At 42.4% G+C, this 18,742-nt stretch overlaps 2 protein-coding genes across 3 annotated transcripts in view; one reads left to right on the top strand and one right to left on the bottom strand.

Moving 5' to 3' along the window:
- Positions 1 to 1,588, bottom strand: part of arl10 (ADP-ribosylation factor-like 10) — a 29,615-nt gene extending 28,027 nt beyond the window's left edge. For both annotated transcript variants that reach the window (XR_014876297.1, XM_085173732.1), the window contains exon 1: positions 1,322 to 1,588. Coding sequence is in view for 1 of the 2 variants with exons in the window: in XM_085173732.1 (XP_085029858.1) it covers positions 1,322 to 1,459 (138 nt within the window). In the remaining variant the exon portion in view is untranslated. The remainder of the gene's footprint in view (positions 1 to 1,321) is intronic.
- A 7,652-nt stretch (positions 1,589 to 9,240) lies between these two features.
- wwc1 (WW and C2 domain containing 1) overlaps positions 9,241 to 18,742 on the top strand; it is a 42,271-nt gene continuing 32,769 nt past the window's right edge. The window contains exon 1 of the mRNA XM_085173705.1: positions 9,241 to 10,243. Coding sequence (XP_085029831.1) covers positions 10,125 to 10,243 — 119 coding nt within the window. The 5' untranslated portion in view covers positions 9,241 to 10,124. The remainder of the gene's footprint in view (positions 10,244 to 18,742) is intronic.

Here is an 18,742-nt window from a genome sequence, read left to right as displayed (position 1 = left end):
ATTGAATCGAGGAAACAAGATTAGAAACATGCAAATAGATTTTATTAAGAGATTCAGGCTGCAGCTGTGAAGACTCATTCATTAAGACCCTCCGCTCGCTATCCGCCTCATTTCTGTTTTTCTGTCTCTCTGCAGGAAGCTGAGATAAACTATCATATCCCCACAAGGAAGCTCGCTACTTCAGCATCACCTTGAACATGATTTCCCACTTTTTTCTCTTTTCAGCAGCAGCAATTAAAGCTGAAACAATCTGCAAGTGTTTTAATTATTAAGTCAGTCATTTACCCACGAAAAGCTGTGAGTACTTCAGGGGTTTTTTGTCTTTTAGACACTGGGGTGGCCTTTTTCTCTGATTTGAGTAAAACAGAACTCTGTAAACTGAGAACACAATCAGCAAATGTAATCGCTTAATCTTTGCTTCTTTCTGGAGAAGCCGTTGGTCATGAGGACGTTAAAAAAGCTGGTCAGAAAACAAACGTGTCTGAGAAGAAATTAATTCAGCGTGCTTTTCTATTTGACATCTAAAAAAATTAAGCTAGCATGAAAGTTTCCGAACCTGCAGTTCCTCAAATGGCCACTTGAGGTCCCATAGACACCCACTTTAAGACGTAAACACCATCTTTGGATGGTTTGTCTCATTTACTAATAAATTAAAACACCACAGATAAAATATCGCTGTAGCTACCGAAACGTTATAATTAATGAGGAGAAGCTCACGAGTGCCCCCTGCTGAAGCTCTGTCATAACTGCACCCGATTTCTGTACAGTGGGATTAACAAGGAGTAGAACAGCTTCCTTCGGTCAAGGGTGGGTGACGCCCATGTCTTAAATATCACTGGTGTCCATGGTTACTAATGTGGAGGGGGAGGGGCTTTTGACCTACAGTTCAACCACCCACCAGGGGGCGATCAATACACCTCTGGAGCTGTCACGTTACATAATGCTGCCCTGTTAATATAAAATAAAGTGCATTACATCAAAGTCTTCAAATCATGCTCACTACATTCTCCCACCTTCATCACCACCACATTCATCATCATCATCATTAATTATCAGTAACGGCTTCATTATCAGCGCCACCTCCTTCTTTTCTTCTTCTTCATCACATCTTTGTTTTCTCATAATGCCACCGGCACATCTCCACCAAGCATCAGCACATCTCCAGCAGCTCTAACGACTCTGCAGCGTCTCCTCGCCTCAGTCAGAGGTCCCTGAACGCGCTCCTCACCAAGTTAAACAGTTCAGCTCAATTTAAATTAAATCGATTAAACGTCTAAAATTACCAAACTCAGAAGGTTGAGTGAGTAACCTGCCCTCCCACCTCTTTGATGGTGCAGTACTCCGCCTGCGGGGACCATATCCGCCTCTTGTAGAAGTAGTTCAGCGCGATGAAGAGCGCGGAGCCGAGGGCAGCCACGGCGGCGGTCAGGGCGATGGAGATGTGCCGGAGGAGAACCATAGGTGGCGGGTGAGGTGGCGGAGGGAGCCGGGAACGGGAGCCGGAGGCACCACTGCTGCTTGTTCCTGGACGCCGACGGCTCGACTGACTTCCTCGTTCCTCGCGGCTCCGCGCTCGTGCTGCGGCTGTGCGCGCTACATGTGACCGAGCCGCTCCGATGTTTTTGTTCTCAGACGCAGAAAAAATGTTGCGTTCAGGCGCTGCTCGGAAATTCCCCTCTCCTCTGTATAAGCGCGTTTAACTAATACACTGACGGTCAGCGAACTGTGACTGCTTTGATCACTGATTAAGAACAAAATGTACTTTTTTCTTTTTTAATCTGTCATAATCTAATGATTTATATGACGATTTTATTTGTTCCTGGCCTACTAAGGTTGATACATTTATTTATTATTGCGTTATAATGATATAAAATTAATGAATTTTGTGAATATGCATATTTGTACGAGAGCCCGACTGATATCAATACCAAGTCATAGATAACTATTTACACAAATTCTGCTCGGATCAGCTGATTGTTGTGTTTGTCATGTTCCAAGCACCTGTTGCAAACAGAGAAGCTCTAAAGCACCCCCTGGTGTACAAACCAGACTATGCAGCACCAACATTCATAACGGAAATTAAAAGTTCTTTCATTCTTCATCACTTTTTCACTTATCAACTTTTTTAAATTCCAAGGCCAATATAAAGGTAGACAGCTAGTATTTGCTTATATATACTGGAAGTGTGCCCCACAGTGATGTACCCCACAGTGAAGTGCTCTGTGGGTTTTACTGTAGCTGTAACCAATTAAAATAACATTAAAAATAAATATATTTCATGCTTCACTTCAATTTAGTGGATATTTTATTCCTGTTATATAAAACAATTATGAAGGGAAGAACATCATTTGAATATTTCCTCCTGAAAAAGCAGCTCAAATCTAGCAAAGTGCTTCATTAAGAAAGCACTCAAAGCTGGAAACACGTCTGTTAGTGAAGGCGTTTCCTTTTTTTCCACAGTAACAGCACAGACCCTGCATCCCACAGCAGGCACAGCTTTATCCACTGCTTCATGAATGCAACAGTGCCAAAAGAGTGACACAGCTGCTGGGATAATGATGGAGAAGCAGCGTCGTTTTTCACTTTGTGACTGAGGGAATAAAAAACCTTCTAGCTCGCGCTCCTCTCCACTGGTCTGAGTTACACCTGCAGTCCTGTGGAAGATGACATTATTCAATTCAATTCAATTCAATTTTATTTATATAGCGCCAAATCACAACAAAAGTCGCCTCAAGGCGCTTCATAGATACAGAGAAAAACCCAACAATCATATGACCCCCTATGAGCAAGCACTTTGGCGACAGTGGGAAGGAAAAACTCCCTTTTAACAGGAAGAAACCTCCGGCAGAACCAGGCTCAGGGAGGGGCGGGGCCATCTGCTGCGACCGGTTGGGGTGAGAGAAGGAAGACAGGATAAAGACATGCTGTGGAAGAGAGACAGAGGTTAATAACAGATATGATTCAACACAGAGAGGTCAGTTAATACATAGAGAGCGAGAAAGGTGACTGGAAAGGAAAAACTCAATGCATCATGGGAATCCCCCGGCAGCCTACATCTATTGCAGCATAACTAAGGGAGGATTCAGGGTCACCTGGTCCAGCCCTAACTATATGCTTTAGCAAAAAGGAAAGTTTGAAGCCTAATCTTAAAAGTAGAGATAGTGTCTGTCTCCTGAATCCAAACTGGAAGCTGGTTCCACAGAAGAGGGGCCTGAAAACTGAAGGCTCTGCCTCCCATTCTACTTTTAAATACTCTAGGAACAACAAGTAGGCCTGCAGAGCGAGAGCGAAGTGCTCTAATAGGGTGATATGGTACTACAAGGTCATTAAGATAAGATGGGGCCTGATTATTTAAGACCTTGTATGTGAGGAGCAGGATTTTGAATTCAATTCTGGATTTAACAGGAAGCCAATGAAGGGAAGCCAAAACAGGAGAAATATGCTCTCTCCTTCTAGTCCCTGTCAGTACTCTTGCTGCAGCATTTTGGATTAACTGAAGGCTTTTCAGTGAGTTTTTTGGACATCCTGATAATAATGAATTGCAGTAGTCCAGCCTGGAAGTAATAAATGCATGAACTAGTTTTTCAGCGTCACTCTGAGACAGGATATTTCTAATTTTAGAGATGTTGCGCAAATGGAAGAACGCAGTCTTACATATTTGTTTAATATGTGCGTTGAAGGACATATCCTGGTCAAAAAGGACTCCAAGGTTCCTCACAGTGTTACTGGAGGCCAAGGTAATGCCATCCAGAGTAAGAATCTGGTTAGATACCATATTTCTAAGCTTTTCAGCGCCGAGTACAATGACCTCAGTTTTATCTGAGTTAAGAAGCAGAAAGTTAGTGGCCATCCAAGTCTTTATGTCTTTAAGACATTCCTGCAGTTTAACTAATTGGTGTGTGTTATCTGGCTTCATGGACAGATAGAGCTGGGTGTCATCTGCATAGCAGTGAAAATGTATGCTATGTCTTCTAATGATGCTGCCTAGGGGAAGCATGTATAATGTAAACAGAATTGGTCCTAGCACCGAACCCTGTGGAACTCCATAATTAACCTCAGTGTGTGAAGAGGACTCTCCATTTACATGCACAAATTGGAGTCTATTAGATAGATATGATACAAACCACTGCAGTGCAATACCTGTAATACCTACAGCATGTTCTAATCACTCTAATAGAATATTATGGTCAACAGTATCGAATGCTGCACTAAGGTCAAGAAGGACAAGCACAGAGATGAGTCCACTGTCAGAGGCCATAAGAAGATCATTTGTAACCTTCACTAAAGCTGTTTCTGTGCTGTGATGAACTCTGAAACCTGACTGAAACTCTTCAAATAAACCATTCCTCTGCAGATGATCTGTTAGCTGTTTGACAACTACTCTTTCAAGGATTTTTGATATGAAAGGAAGGTTGGAGATTGGCCTATAATTAGCTAAGACTGCTGGGTCTAGAGATGGCTTTTTGAGTAAAGGTTTAACTGCAGCCACCTTGAAGGCCTGTGGTACATAGCCGATTATTAGAGATAGGTTGATCATATATAAGATCGAAGAATTAATCAATGGCAGGACTTCTTTGAGCAGTTTTGTAGGAATGGGGTCTAAAAGACACGTTGATGGTTTGGAGGAAGTAATTATTGAAGTTAACTCAGAAAGATCGATTGGAGAAAAAGAGTCTAACTTAACATCAATGGTACTAAGAGTAGCTGTAGATAATATTACATCTGTGGGATGATTATTGGTAATTTTTTCTCTAATGATAATTTTATTTGTGAAGAAGTTCATGAAGTCATCACTAGTTAACGTTAAAGGGATGGTTGGCTCAACAGAGCTCTGACTTTTTGTCAGCCTGGCTACAGTGCTGAAGAGAAACCTGGGGTTGTTCTTATTTTCTTCAATCAGTGATGAGTAGTAAGCTGTTCTGGCTTTGCGGAGGGCTTTCTTATAAAGCAACAAACTATTTCTCCAGGCTAAATGATGATCCTCTAAATTTGTGACACACCATTTCCTCTCCAGATTACGAGTCATCTGCTTTAGGGTACGTGTTTGAGAATTATACCACGGAGTCAGGTACTTCTGATTAGAGACCTTAGTTTTCACTGGAGCTACAGTATCCAGAGTCGTACGTAGTGAGGAGGTGAAATTATTAACAAGATAATCGACCTCTGTTGGGGTAGCGTTCAGATAGCTGCTCTGCTCTGTGTTGGTACAGGGCATTGACGATGATAACAGTGGCTGGATTATATTCTTAAACTTAGTTACAGCGCTTTCAGAAAGACATCTACTTTGATAAAGTCCACTCTCCACTGCTGCGTAATCAATTATTGTAAATGTAAATATTATCAGGAAATGATCAGACAGGAGAGGGTTTTCAGGAAACACTGTTAAATGTTCAGTTTCTATGCCATATGTTAAAACAAGATCTAGAGTGTGATTAAAGTGGTGGGTGGGTTCTTTTACATTTTGAGAGAAACCAATTGAGTCTAACAACAGATTAAATGCCATGTTGAGGCTGTCATTTTTAGCATCAACATGGATGTTAAAATCACCCACAATAATTATTTTATCTGAGCTCAGAACTAAATTAGATATAAAGTCTGAGAAATCAGACAGAAACTCTGTGTAAGGCCCAGAATCTGCTCAGAAACACAGACTCGTAAGTGTTTATAATAATGGAAATGGTCAAAGGCTCTGTTTTGGACCCTTTTGCTGTCACAGCTACTTTAACTCTTCTACAGGTTGTTGGACACATCCCTGTCCCTCACATCGGAAAGGTCAGAGGTCACACATTGTCCTTTTTTGCTCTCCCAGTTCCAGTTTCCCTGATCTGCTTGGCAGTTTGTCCACCTTTGTCAAAATGTCGCTGTGATATTTGACTCTTGCTTTAAGTTTGACAAGCAGATGAACTCGGTGCTTCTTCCATCCATGCTCTGCATTAACAATGACGCCTTTTCTTTCTGTGACTGATCACAACATTCTCATTCATCCCCTCATTTCCTCATGTTTGGACTACTGCACTTCCCTTTATGCTGGCCCAGTCGGTCCACTCTGTCCTGTCTCCAGTTTGGTTGCTTGCTCCTCGTGGAGAATTCAGAATGAGCTTTAATATCCTCCTGTTTATCTACAAACACCTTCATGGTCTGACTTCTTACTACTTCCACTCAGAGGGATGTTTTCACCCCCAAACTATGGAACAGGATTCCCCTCACAGCCAGATCTGCTCCCTCACTGAATCTTTTAAAACTGCTCTTAAAGCTTATTTTTACTCACTGGGTCTGAGGGACCCAGGGTCCTTGAGCAGTGTGGACTCTCATTATTATTATTGTTATTATATGTGTGTTTTTTAGCTGCACTGTGCTGCAGTTCTGTGTTCCACATAGGCAGGTGTGTGTGTGTGTGTGTGTGTGGGGCTGTATCTGATAGGCTGGGTTACAGGCACTTTCAGGCCTGGTGGGTGTGTCTCTACCAGGTGGCTGGCCACACCTGAGGAAATGATCACACACACCTGCAGCTGATCAAGCCTCATCGGAGGAGCTACTTAGGAGTGTGGTGGAGCTCTTTCTGATGCTGGATCATTATGTGAGTACCTGTCAGTGGTTTCAACATATCAGTAAGTGTAACCCTGCCACAGTTATTTCCAAGGAGGAGCCTGGAAATGAGGGGGCAGCAAGCACCGGGTGCATGGACTCTTGGAAGCGAGGACACTGGGAGGAAGACACGGCACGGGAGTCTGGGGTCCACAGGGATTTATTGTTGTGTAATATTTACGTCACTGTAAATAAACACACTGCTTGCATTGAAGAGTACTAGATTTGGGTCCTCCTGTCCCTCATCTCCATGGGCTGCCAGCGCAGCCGTGACAATTCTAGCGATTTAGACGACCAGCTTAGTGCAGTGAGAGCGAATGTGGAGTTTTTCCTACAGCGCTTGAAGGCAACAGAATTGTAAAATGTTAGGATGTTTGGGTTTCACTGTCAACCACAGCAGGTATTGATATTACTGTGCAAAGATTGCTGCTATATAAATATTCAAAAAGTTGTGTATTGAACTGCAGCTCTGTTTGCAAAAATTAAAACACAAAACAATGATATGCCAAATAATTAATACACGTTTTGATTGGACATAGTCTGCCCCCCCCCCCCCCCCCAAAAAAAAAAAAAAGTTACATGATGATCATTATGAATTTAATGCCAGCAACTGCTGAGCAACAGAAAACTGTTGTTGAAGTTGTTTTATGCTAAAAAACAAAAAAAAATTAAAATAACTGTTGAGGTGAATTAAAAGCATGATTGGACATGAAGAAGAGCTTCGCACAGTTTTTACAGATAAATATAGGGAGGGTTTCAGCTCTCCGTGGAAGACTGTGCATGATTCATTCATAGTACATAAAGTCGTTAAGATTCAGAGAAATCTTCATACACAAGGTCAAAAACCAGGCTGTGAGCCTGAGGCCTGCAGGCAGCGCAGCACCAAAGACAGAAATGTTGTGATTCAGTGGCAGAAATCAATTTCTTAAAAACACGTCAGTGAACGCAGCTCATCACTGCGTCCTTCAGTTTCACTTGAATCCCTGTGAAGGAAAAACAGAAACAAGGCCACGAGATAAACACTGAGCACAGCTTTGGTGACAGTGGGAAGGAAAAACTTCCTTTTAACAGGAAGAAACCTCAGGCGGAACCAGCCTCAGGGAGGGGCGGGGCCATCTGCTGCGACTGGTTGAAGTGAGGGGAGGGAGACAGGATAAAAAGATGCTGTGGAAGAGAACCAGAGATTAATTATAACTGATGAATAAATATAGAGAGGTGTATAAAAACACAGTGAGTGAGGAAGATGCACCCAGTGCATCATGAGAAACCCTCAGTAGCCTAAGCCTAATGCAGCCATGCCCGTAACATCTGCACTATGAAGTAGTTTCACTCTTTGTTCTTGATGTTGGACTCTTGTTTGAAGAAATATCTGCACGATGGAAGAACCTGCAGGTGATCATAACCACCATTTCTCCCAACCTGTTCAGCACTGCGGAATATTGTCCTCCAGGGGGCGCTGTGGGCTTGAAAGTTTGGGCAGGTTAGGAGGTTTAACTGCTAACAAATAAGTGAATAACATTTAAACCAGGCTTTATGAATAAAACATTGATGTATGAGCCACAAAACTGAACAAAACTTTAAGTATCACCATAACTCGCAGCCTACAATGAAACTTTCTGTCAATAAAAATAATAAAAGTTGTAAATGTGGAGGTTTATCTGGGTATTTTTGTTTTGTTTATTTGTTTGATTTAAATTTTTAGACCAAACAATAAACAAAATTTAAAAAGTACAAAACAGACAAAATATAACGTTTAAAATTTACCAATAATAATAATTATTATTGTTACTATTTATATAGTAATAATAAATAATAATCCATAAATATCCATATAATAAAAAAATGTAAAATGACATAGGTTAAGATAAGAACTTATTAAGGGATTCTTACCGTTGTAGTAGAATAAAAGTATAAATCATAAATAAAATTATACCACAAACTATAGAATATGCATAAATGCATAATTTGCTATTTTTAAATATTAAATTAAGATAGAACAGCAATGCTTCCATAAAAATAAAAATAATTTAATGAAAACTGAATTACTGAGATTTGAAATTTTTGTTTTTGAAGTTTTTGCTTTCAAAACACTTCACTTTGATTCACTTTACAGAGTAGATTTGCTAGTTTCAGGTGGATTTTTGATCATTATTTTTAATCATGAAAGTTGTTTTTCAGGAGCAAGATTTTGCGAAATCGGAACAGCTGTTTGAATAAAAACACAGCACGTGTGCATTTCTATTTTACTGTAGGTTTTATTGTAAGTTCCAAGTGTTTATTCTTAGTGAATTTTAATCTTGTTTGTTACTAACTTAACTCACACCTAGTTTTGATTGTTTTAGTTTTAACTTTTTTAAACTAACGTTTAGCTATAGTTCACTGCAACATTCTCTTTTTTAACACATATATATATATTTTTTAGTGATATTTTAATACAATAACCAAAAGTATTTATATTTAATTTTTACCTTCACTATAGGCCTTTTACTATGTTGTGTTATGCATAGACCCCTGTATATTTTATTCTTCTTCCTGCTGCTATAAAAGAATAATTTTCCTCACGGTATCAGTAAAAGTATTTTTCGGAAATTGTTTCGCCCGGAAGTCTTATTTTGTGTCCTGGAGTTTGTCAACAAATATTTTATTTTGAAACCGGACGTCGGGTTGAGTGGCTGCCGTTAGCTTGATCGGTTCGAGCGAAGTCATCGGGACCGAAGAAGACTTTACCGCCGCTGCTGCCACTGCTGCAGCCTCCCTCTGCCCAGCTTTCACCGGAGGATTTTTACGGGATAACAGAGAAGTTCTTCGGCTATTTAGCGGATTTTAACGGCTGTGAATTCTCTCGGTACTTTTTTCCTTTCTCCAAGCGGCGGGCGGACTGTTCGCTGTCCCGCAGGCTGGAGGCTAGCGTCGGTTACTGCGGCTAAACATGGTGGCCTGTAGGCACGGAGAGGAGCCGAGCCCCAGCTCTGCGGGTTTGGGGGTGTTATAAGGGAACGCGAGGACGTTTTGGCTGCTGCTCTACCCTTTTCTAAGTCTGCGCTTTGTTAATCTGGAGGTTTCTATGGGGCTCCCCGTGTGTTTCCGTTAAACCCGAACAGCAGTACCACCGGCGGCAGCAGGACCCCGTCCGTGTTCGGCGGAGCGTGGATAATCATCCCGAAAAAGTTCTTCCAGGCCGCCTCAAAGTTTGCCCGCGGACCTGGGAAACTCCAGACCGTCCTGGACACTCCTCCAGCTGCTGTGTTTACGTTACGGATACTTTGAGGCTCTCAAACCGGGATGAATTGTTGCACAAGTGCAGCCTGATGAAACAGTTTGTTTTACCCCCTTCCTCCTCCTCCTCCTCCTCCTGTTCAGGGTCTGATTGTTAATCTGAGGATTATTATGGATTGTTACCATGGCTTAATCCAGCCAGACTCTGAATTTGGGGACTAACTGCAGATGTAGAGGCTGACTGTGATGGTGATGATGATGATGGTATCTCTTCGCGATGATTCTGAGTAGAGAGGAGTTCATTACATGGAGACTCGCCTGACATGCCGAGGAAGGAGTTGCCACTACCTGACGGTTGGGAGGAAGCCAGAGACTTTGATGGCAAAGTTTACTACATTGACCACATTAACCAGTGCACGAGCTGGATCGACCCCAGAGACAGGTAGGACTGCGCGAGGACAGGTGCCGTCGACCTTTGACCTCTGGCAGATAGTCAAAGCACATACATGTGATAAATACATAATGTGTTAAAGGCTCCATTCATGCGGTAAACGAGGAGGTGTGAGCCTTTTAGCCCAAACATCGTTGTTTGTTCATGAAGGCAACACAGAGTTCCGCACCATGTTTGCACTGAAGTACCTTGATATGGATTTAATGTGCAATATTTTTTTATTTAGGGAGCTGTCGCAGGTAAAAGCCAGTCACACTAATCCCAGTAATGCCTGATTTTAGGGGCCTTGTTCCCAGTTTTCTGGCAGGTTTATTTGTTTATTAAGTTATTTGATAAGACATTATAGTAAAATCAGTGGTAGCAGGTGATGGAGGAGAGTTTGTATGAACCTTCCAATAAAAGAGTTGCCCAGTGGCTGGCCAACAGCTAGAGACTGCCACTGCCAAACCTCTGATTGGTTGGAGAGTGGTTGCTGGTTGCTGCCTGGTTTTAAATTAGTCGCAAAGAGGGTGCTGCACCAAAATCCTCCTTGGGATTGCTTTGGTTGCTCACAGGTTGCTTTGATCACCTGCAGTTTGCTTGGAGGACGCCCACTCATTTGGAAACACTCACCAACTAACTCGCAACAACTACTCGCCAACTGGTCGGGAATACTTTATTTTTCCCTAGCGACTGCTGGTTACCAGGGAAACACTGACCAGTCAGTTTCACAGCAACCACTCACAGCTGGATGGTGGAATACTTGTTATTCCCTAGCAACCGGTGGTTGCCGGGTAGTCTCCAGCTGGTGTGACTGAGGCGTGAATGAAATGGGTGGCTGCTGGAGTCAAGGTGGGTGAAACAGAAGGTGATGGCTACCTGATGAATCAGCCTCACAGGTGTGCACAGTAATTAATTAATTGCAGTGAAAGCCAATCACCTGTATGAATTATTATCTGTAAATTAGAGTGAATGCATTTTATGTACATATATATATATATATATATATATATATATATTACTTTGATAAGTATGGAAAAAGTTCATTTTTACCCTGTAATCATGCTTTTATTGCTGCAGTGAGGCAGCTGGAAGCTAGTGAAGTATTTTGAGCTCTTGGCAGCCTGAACATGTTCATTTATTAATGTTTAATCAGACCACCTAGACTGCTCTTAAATAACTTTTTAGCAACGTTATTATTTTTGGCTTCTGGATGGTTTGTCATTTTGTGTTTGTAGTAGATGATTTTTGATATCTTGCTAATGATTAAACGGGTCAGTAATGAACAGCCAGTCCAGTGAGGTTCCTCCAAATAACTCACTCCAAATACCCGTTTACCTCTGCGTGAGGAATCATTCCTTCTCTCGGGAATAATCTGAGGATGGAACCTCGAGCTGAGTTTGTCACAGAGCAGAAAGCCTCCTTCAGTTTGTTAACCTGTCATAAAACCTTGGGTATCTCACAACTCAGGATGCCAGAGGTGCTTTCTTGTTTGCTCATTTACATTCCTGCTGTCAGGCGTGGAGGTGTGTTACCTGTTCTTTTCTCCTCTCTCGTAGAAATCATTAGTGTAATAGGCTTAAAGAGGCGAGCGTGACAACGACTCGCATGTTCAGATCACCACAGCGCAGAGGGGAGGGTGGGTTTATACAGGGCTTTTCAGTCTTACCAGTCACTTAAGACCCCTCAGACTTTGACACCAAATCCCTTTAATGCCTAATGTCTGGAAATCTCAAGGGTTTTTTTTTTTTTTCTTTTCCGGGTGACAGAACCTGGATTCTTTCCCCCCAGTGTGTTTGGTTTACTTTGGTTGATTCCTACATTTTCCAGTTAGAACTACAGGAAAGCAGAAGACACAGGAGGCAGCGGCCATCATTAGTAAGAGTATTCTGACTTCTGCTGAGCTCCGCTTTGAGTTTATTTGACCACGTTGTGTCTGAGAAGTGGTCGTGCTTCCAGCTGTCAGATTAAAATGAGGATGATTCCATCTTTGAACGTCTGCCTGTTTTTCTTAATCGAGAACATTTGACTCCCAGAATAATTCCAAACCTCTGATAAAGTTTCCTGTAAGTAAATGGACTCAGAAAATGCCTCTGGGGTGAGGGGGCTGACTCTGCATTTAACAGAAATCTTCACATTTTTCCCACAATTTCCAAGCATGTGATATTCCAGGAATGTCTGCTATGTTTCAGTAAAAACTCCAGTGAATAAAACAGTTTGAAAACATTTTCTGGCAATCTTTAGACGTCCTGCACGTAAATAACCAGACAGACAAGCCAAACCAATCACATACCGGCCTAATAAATAACAGCTAATAAACAAGAAGCACTCTGAGAGCGCAAACCGCCACCAACCCTCTCGCTCTGTGGGCGGCGTTTGCTTTGAAGGGAACAGCGCTGTATTTTTTTACACATTCACTTTGTTTTCTTTGTTCTTTTTAAATGAACTTTCAGAAGTTTGTAGTGCAGTAAAAATCAGAGAAGGGCAGCGTGACAGATGTTTACTTTGATTACACAAACATGGAGTTTTAAATAACTGGACATGAAGAACCTTGAGCTTGTGATTAGAGCAGGGCGATATGACCAGAAATATTTATCACGATGTACATTTGAAAATTTGCGATAACGATATAACTGATGATATAACTGACACGAGACAAAATACTTTACAACTCCTCAACTTTATTAGGGAAAAAAACAAAACATCAATGTATTTTCACTTAAACAAGCAGCTGTTTTTTTTATCTGCATTAAAGATATATAAAAATGTAACAGTGCAAATGCAAATTCGTTGCTGACAGTTTAACCAAAAGGTATTTCCAGTGGAAACTGGCCGACATATCCTCAGCATAACCATGTATAATATCCACAAAACTTAAAAAGAGGTTATACACACACACAATACGGTAATATTATGTTGAAGCACAGTACGTATCACTCTGCGAGGCTCCGCCTACGATAGCCGTAATGCTCCGACAATCCATCAAGCGGTGCGGCTTCGTAGCTTAGCGAAGTCGTACTGAAACATTTGACAGATTTTCGAGCGCCGTGCACATAAAATCGTTTCGAGGTCAGTAAACACAACCAGAGTTCATACATAAGGCACACGGGATTATAAGGGGCACTGTCGACTTTCAGAAAAATCAAAGGATTGATTTTAAGTGTGCCGTATTTTCCAAACAACACGGTAATAACGACGGCCCGCTAGCATGCTCTACCAAAAATAGTGCTTTGTTGTGTATCTGACGGACGAAAGCTAAACCAGTTCCACACCACTGAAGTTGCAGCATTTTTACAAACCAATTCTGGTTCATCAGTTTCATTTAACGACCCGCTTTCGCCCTTCTCATTCTCCGTCGCCGCCATGCTTTTTCCGCCATGTGCGTATGTAAACAAAGGCACTGCGCCTGCGCGTTTTACCCATATTCTATCGCGATATTTCATTTTCTTATCGTTGCCCAACATTATACCCGTGTTACCGTGAACGGTATGATATGGCCCAGCCCTACTTGTGATATATTATTATTATTAATACTACAGTTTATTCACTAACTAAACAGCTCACTGTCTTTCTCTTACTTTCTCTAAAACACAATGAGGTCAACTTGAAGGAAAGCCAGATGGGAAATATAAAAGTGAGGTCAGAGGTCAAATGTGACATGGTATTTTATGGAGGTTTGACCTTATTTGAGCTTGAAGAAGAGGTCAGAAGTCCAACATGAGGTGATAATTTAGAACCCCCATGAATCACTTGATGCCTTCATGTTAGCAGGACAACAAATGGCAGTAAAAAAACACAACTTTAACTTTAATGCTCTATGTAGCATTGTTATCACTTTGACTTGCAGATCAATATAGTGACCTTGTAGGGGAGGTCGGAGGTCAAATGTGACATGACACAGAACACCTGGAAGAATCATAGTTTCTTTGTTATCAGGCTTTTTGTCCATTTTTCCACCAACAAATCCTGAAGTTGACCACGAAGATCTCGTGCATGTATTGGTGTTAATGGACTGTTAACAGTCGACACCTCTACAGAGTCTCATCAGAGTTCATTCAAAGCTTTTCCTTGGTGGAGGCAACCACAGTTAGCTGCCTGTCCTGTAGCTGGATCTCTGCAGATGTCAAGCTTCCCATCCAGGTCTTTATTCACGGGCGGTGTAACTGCCCGACGGTTTGTGGTAGATTCCCAGAGAGATCCGAGTGTGAAACATTGATCTGGTGACACTTTCATGTCTTTTTGAGCAGTTATGCGAAAACCCCCCAACACCAATCTGAACAAAACCAGACTGATCACACAGGGCAAAGTCGGCTAACGGTCTATGAAATAACTGCCGGGAGGCGATCAAAGTTACCAGCTGGGAATTTTTACATTTTTTTAAGTCTTCAGGTTTTTATGTTTTTTATTAAAACAAGATGAGCTGCAATCAGCAGAGGAAGTGAGAATTTGTTGCAGGTGTCAGCGTACCGTCGGTTGTCGGCCTCCACTTATTTGGGCTGCTGGTGAGATAACAAACACACAGTCGCTGTTTTAAGGTGGAACGGAGAATTTCTCCTCTGGTTGTTTTACACTCGACAGTCTTAAAAGTGCAGAAAGAAGAAAACAAAAGTCCTGAATTTAAAAAAACAACACAGGCGCATTCCTGAAACACACAACGTGAGGGGCCGAGCGCTCGCAGAGCCGCCAACCAAAAGGCCCGATTCATCTGAAATCCCTTTCACTGCCTGCCAAGGTGCACGGGGTCAAAGTGCAGCGTGAGGCCCTGCAAACTGTAAACCGGGATCTAACCGCCGCTCCGTGCTGGTTTTAATGCGTAACCAGCGACTCTCATGACTTATTATTCAGCAAAGCATGAGAAGGTTTTAGTTTGGTCGGACTGGTGCAGAAAGGAAAGCTTTCACAGAGCCATTTCTCCTCCTCCTCCTCCTCCTCCTTCATCTAAAGAGTTGGTTTTATTCATGTTGTAAAATTACAGCAGTTATGAAATAGAAACCCGTGCTTCCCACTCTTTCTTCTTTAGATGGAGGTCACCCAGTTCCTCCTTCACCTGCCTCCGTCTTGTTCATGATTAACTTTGGACGACTTGAGTTAAAGAAAGAAGCTTAAAGCCGGGAAGATTTAGAGAACATACAAAAGCAGTTTTGAGGAAAAGTAAATAAATGTAAGCAAACCCTCTGAATGAGTACCGAGTGCACATGCGTAGGTAACAGTGGCACCGAGGGCTCAGGGACTTCCAGCTTGGCGGCGGCTTTAAAGGCTTAATTTTGGTTAACGTGTCTGATTGATGCTTCTGGGAAAGACCCAGCGTGAGCCCTCGGGCCCCGCGGCGTTCGTGCGTGGCTTCATGGTGTGAAACTTAGGAACAGGATGTGTTTGTGTGTTGGGTGTAGCTTGTTGTGATGAGTTCAAACACCTGGAAGATGACGTGTTTTGACTTCTTCACACGGAGAGGAAACAAAGGTGGAACGCTTCCCGCTGTCAGACGTGCGTTCGCCTGACAGCAGAAATGTGCACCGCGTGAACTTAAAGGCTGACCCACAAATGGAAGGACGACCTCTCCGCTGTTTGTTTTTACTCCTGCAGCGTCGAACAGGTTTCCCGAACATTCCCGTATCGCTTCATGCGCTCGTCGATGTTTGCTCTGGATTACAGCATCGTTTCTCGTAAAGGAAACTCGGGGACGAGGTGGTTTGAATTGAAGGCTGCAGTCATGTGTAAATCCTCCCATTGTAGTCAGGAATGACGACGGACAGCGAGTCTGATTTCCACACTCGGAGCATCTCTTACACTCGTCCTGTATTTAAAGCGAGAGCAGCAGCTTATTTGATGCTCTGTATTTGAATATGGAGTCCTCCTGCAGCTGTGCAGGAATATTTGTTATTTTCTGTCACTGTGCTTTCCTCCTGCGCTGTTATGGCCTGATTCTGAAGCTATAAAAACTGCTCTTTGTTAATTAACAAGGCCATTTGTGAGTTGTGCAGTCCCATTTTAATGGTGGCCTTGGGCTCTAAAGCTCGCTCAGCATGCAGCGGTTTATGCAGAACTTCAGCCCGAATGAAAAGAAGAAACGAGAGAAAGAAAACAAGTAAAAAACAGAACCAGGATTTCTGTTTTAGATTTTTATTTTAACATAAACAAACATAAACAAACAGACGAGAAAACTCATCCTCATCCGTGGACACTCATCCTGATTCTGATCTCAGTTTTCAACAGTGCGAGGTCTTTAGTCGTCATTAAAGCTGAAAATTCAGTCAAAATCCACATGTTCTGATGGCCAGATGTTCAAGATACACGTATATATGCAACATATATCCAACTAATAACAAAACTGTGGCTTGAGAAGAATTAATCAAGTTGAAATAATTAAAAGGAGAATAACTCAGAAGACAAAATTAATCAATTGGATACAAAAAAATACAAAAAAATAATAATTTTTGAGTGATCGTTAGTTTTACTCCATTTAGAGCAGCGGTCCCCAACCCCCGGGCCTCGGACTGGTACCGGTCCATGAGTCGTTTGGTACCGGGCCACGAGAGTTGAGGCTCAGGTGTGAAATGTATGGTTTTCAGGGTTTTTATCGGTTTTCAGCGTTATTTTGTTATCGTTTTTATCGTTAACTCTGTTTTCCTGGGTCTTTTCACGTGTGTTATGAATAAATCTTCTTTTTTTCGGTACCGGTACTAGTTTTATTTTGTTGTATTTATCCGCGACACCTTAAAGGCCGGTCCATGAAAATATTGTCGGGCATAAACCGGTCCGTGGTGCAAAAAAGGTTGGAGACCGCTGCTTTAGAGCTCAAATAAATGGAATAAATAAGTAAAACGCTAAAAATACGGTAAAATGTCAACTTAAAAATGTGACTGTAATATAGTAAATGATTCTCTAAAGGGAAATATAATAAAGATGGCTGTTTTAATGTATGAAAAAACACCTGCAGCTGATGTTGGGTGACGTTAAAGCGGCTCAGTGTACCCGGGAGGTTGAGTGTCTGACGGGGTTAAAAACACAGATGCGGTTACACGTGTGTCGTTTTGTCCTCGTGGATTCAAACCACGCTGAAAAATGTTTGGATGTCATTTGATTCATTTTGAATTACGTTGCTTTCCTTTATAAAGAAACGTTTTTTAATCCTTATGATGAGGTCAGAGTTTGGATGATGCAGACCTCAAGTCTTCTGCAGACGCCCAAAGTTTGAACGCAGCACTTTTCTGGGGCGGTAAACTGGTCGACACGGGTTTTCACTGAGCTTTTAAAGCAAAAATGCATTTTTCACAAAACTGCGTCATCTGTTGGGAAGCGAAACCCATCTATCGAGGGCAGCGCGCTCCACAGCCCAAGGTCTGCAGCTTTAGCTGGCGTACAGGTTTGGATGACCAAACCTGTCCAAATTCAAACGTATCATCTGCTCTTCTTCTTGTACAGTCAAAAGTTTTCTCGCTCTCAGCAGGAGGTTTTACACCTCGAGATTCAAAGAATGAGAGAAGTGCTTATAAACTGTCCAGACTGCCGCGTCAGGATCTGCTGCTGGCCCTGAACGTGTGTCATCAGAACAAAGGAATGTTATTGGTCAGATAACGCAGGTATGAGGTGGGTGACGCGGGGCAGCGGTGGAGCTTTATGGCTGTGATGTGGTGAGGGTGTTTTACAGTTGGACCTTGAGCAGCTATGAACTGGTTTGAAGCCTCATAACTCAACCTGAGGAATTTGCACGCCGCCTGACTCACCGCTCAGCTATGCAGCTCGCCGCCCTGTGTGTTTGCACTCTGCCACTCGTTTTGTCAGTTCGCATCAGAGCGCCGAGGCTCGGCTCAGTGTTTACCTTGGTATGTGAAACCTGAGCGTGGGGGGGTGTACGTACTCGTATCAGGTTTTCAACCACTTTTGTTAGACTGCAAATTCATTTTTGACCAGAACGTCAGCAGAATGACTTTTATGCTTCTTCTTTGAGTCTCGTGTGAGCTCAAAAATGTGCAGCCTTTCATGCGACGCTAAAAGTCCTGTAATTGGTGCATTTAACACTTTTTTTTTTGTGGTGGGGCTGGCGACTCCAGCATTATCCCCTCTGAATCCTGCCACTTACGCCCAAACTCACAGGATGTTTTAAAATCTGTAAGTGCAAAGAAAATAACAGTTTACTGCTTCTCTAACGGCAGCGGTGCATGAAATGTGTAATGTTGCGTGGTTTCCACGCTCAGAAGCGTCCTGTAAATGGATATTTAGCTCAGCGATGCTCGACTGGTCTGAAGTAGAAACCAGCATGCAGACCGATTAACAGGCAGCTTGCTGTCGGCCCTCATGGATGACTGGCAGCCCTGCAGGTGAGCTGTGTGACAACAGGTTTCCTCTTCCAGCTCCAGGCCCCTGCGAGCCTGATCGAAACACTCCGCTTCAGACAATTTTTTTTCTACTCTTGGATCTGTATGATGTCATAGAGAGAGGATATCCCTAATATGGTCATCTTGGGGATCCCACTCAGGAGAAAGTTGCCTTTTTTAAATTTTCCTGTCAACT

The sequence above is a fragment of the Neolamprologus multifasciatus genome, chromosome 10 (assembly GCF_963576455.1).
Source record: "Neolamprologus multifasciatus chromosome 10, fNeoMul1.2, whole genome shotgun sequence".
Taxonomy (NCBI): Eukaryota; Metazoa; Chordata; class Actinopteri; order Cichliformes; family Cichlidae; genus Neolamprologus; species Neolamprologus multifasciatus.
The sequence above is the reverse complement of the archived record's forward strand: the minus strand, read 5'-3'. Positions and strand labels throughout refer to the sequence as shown.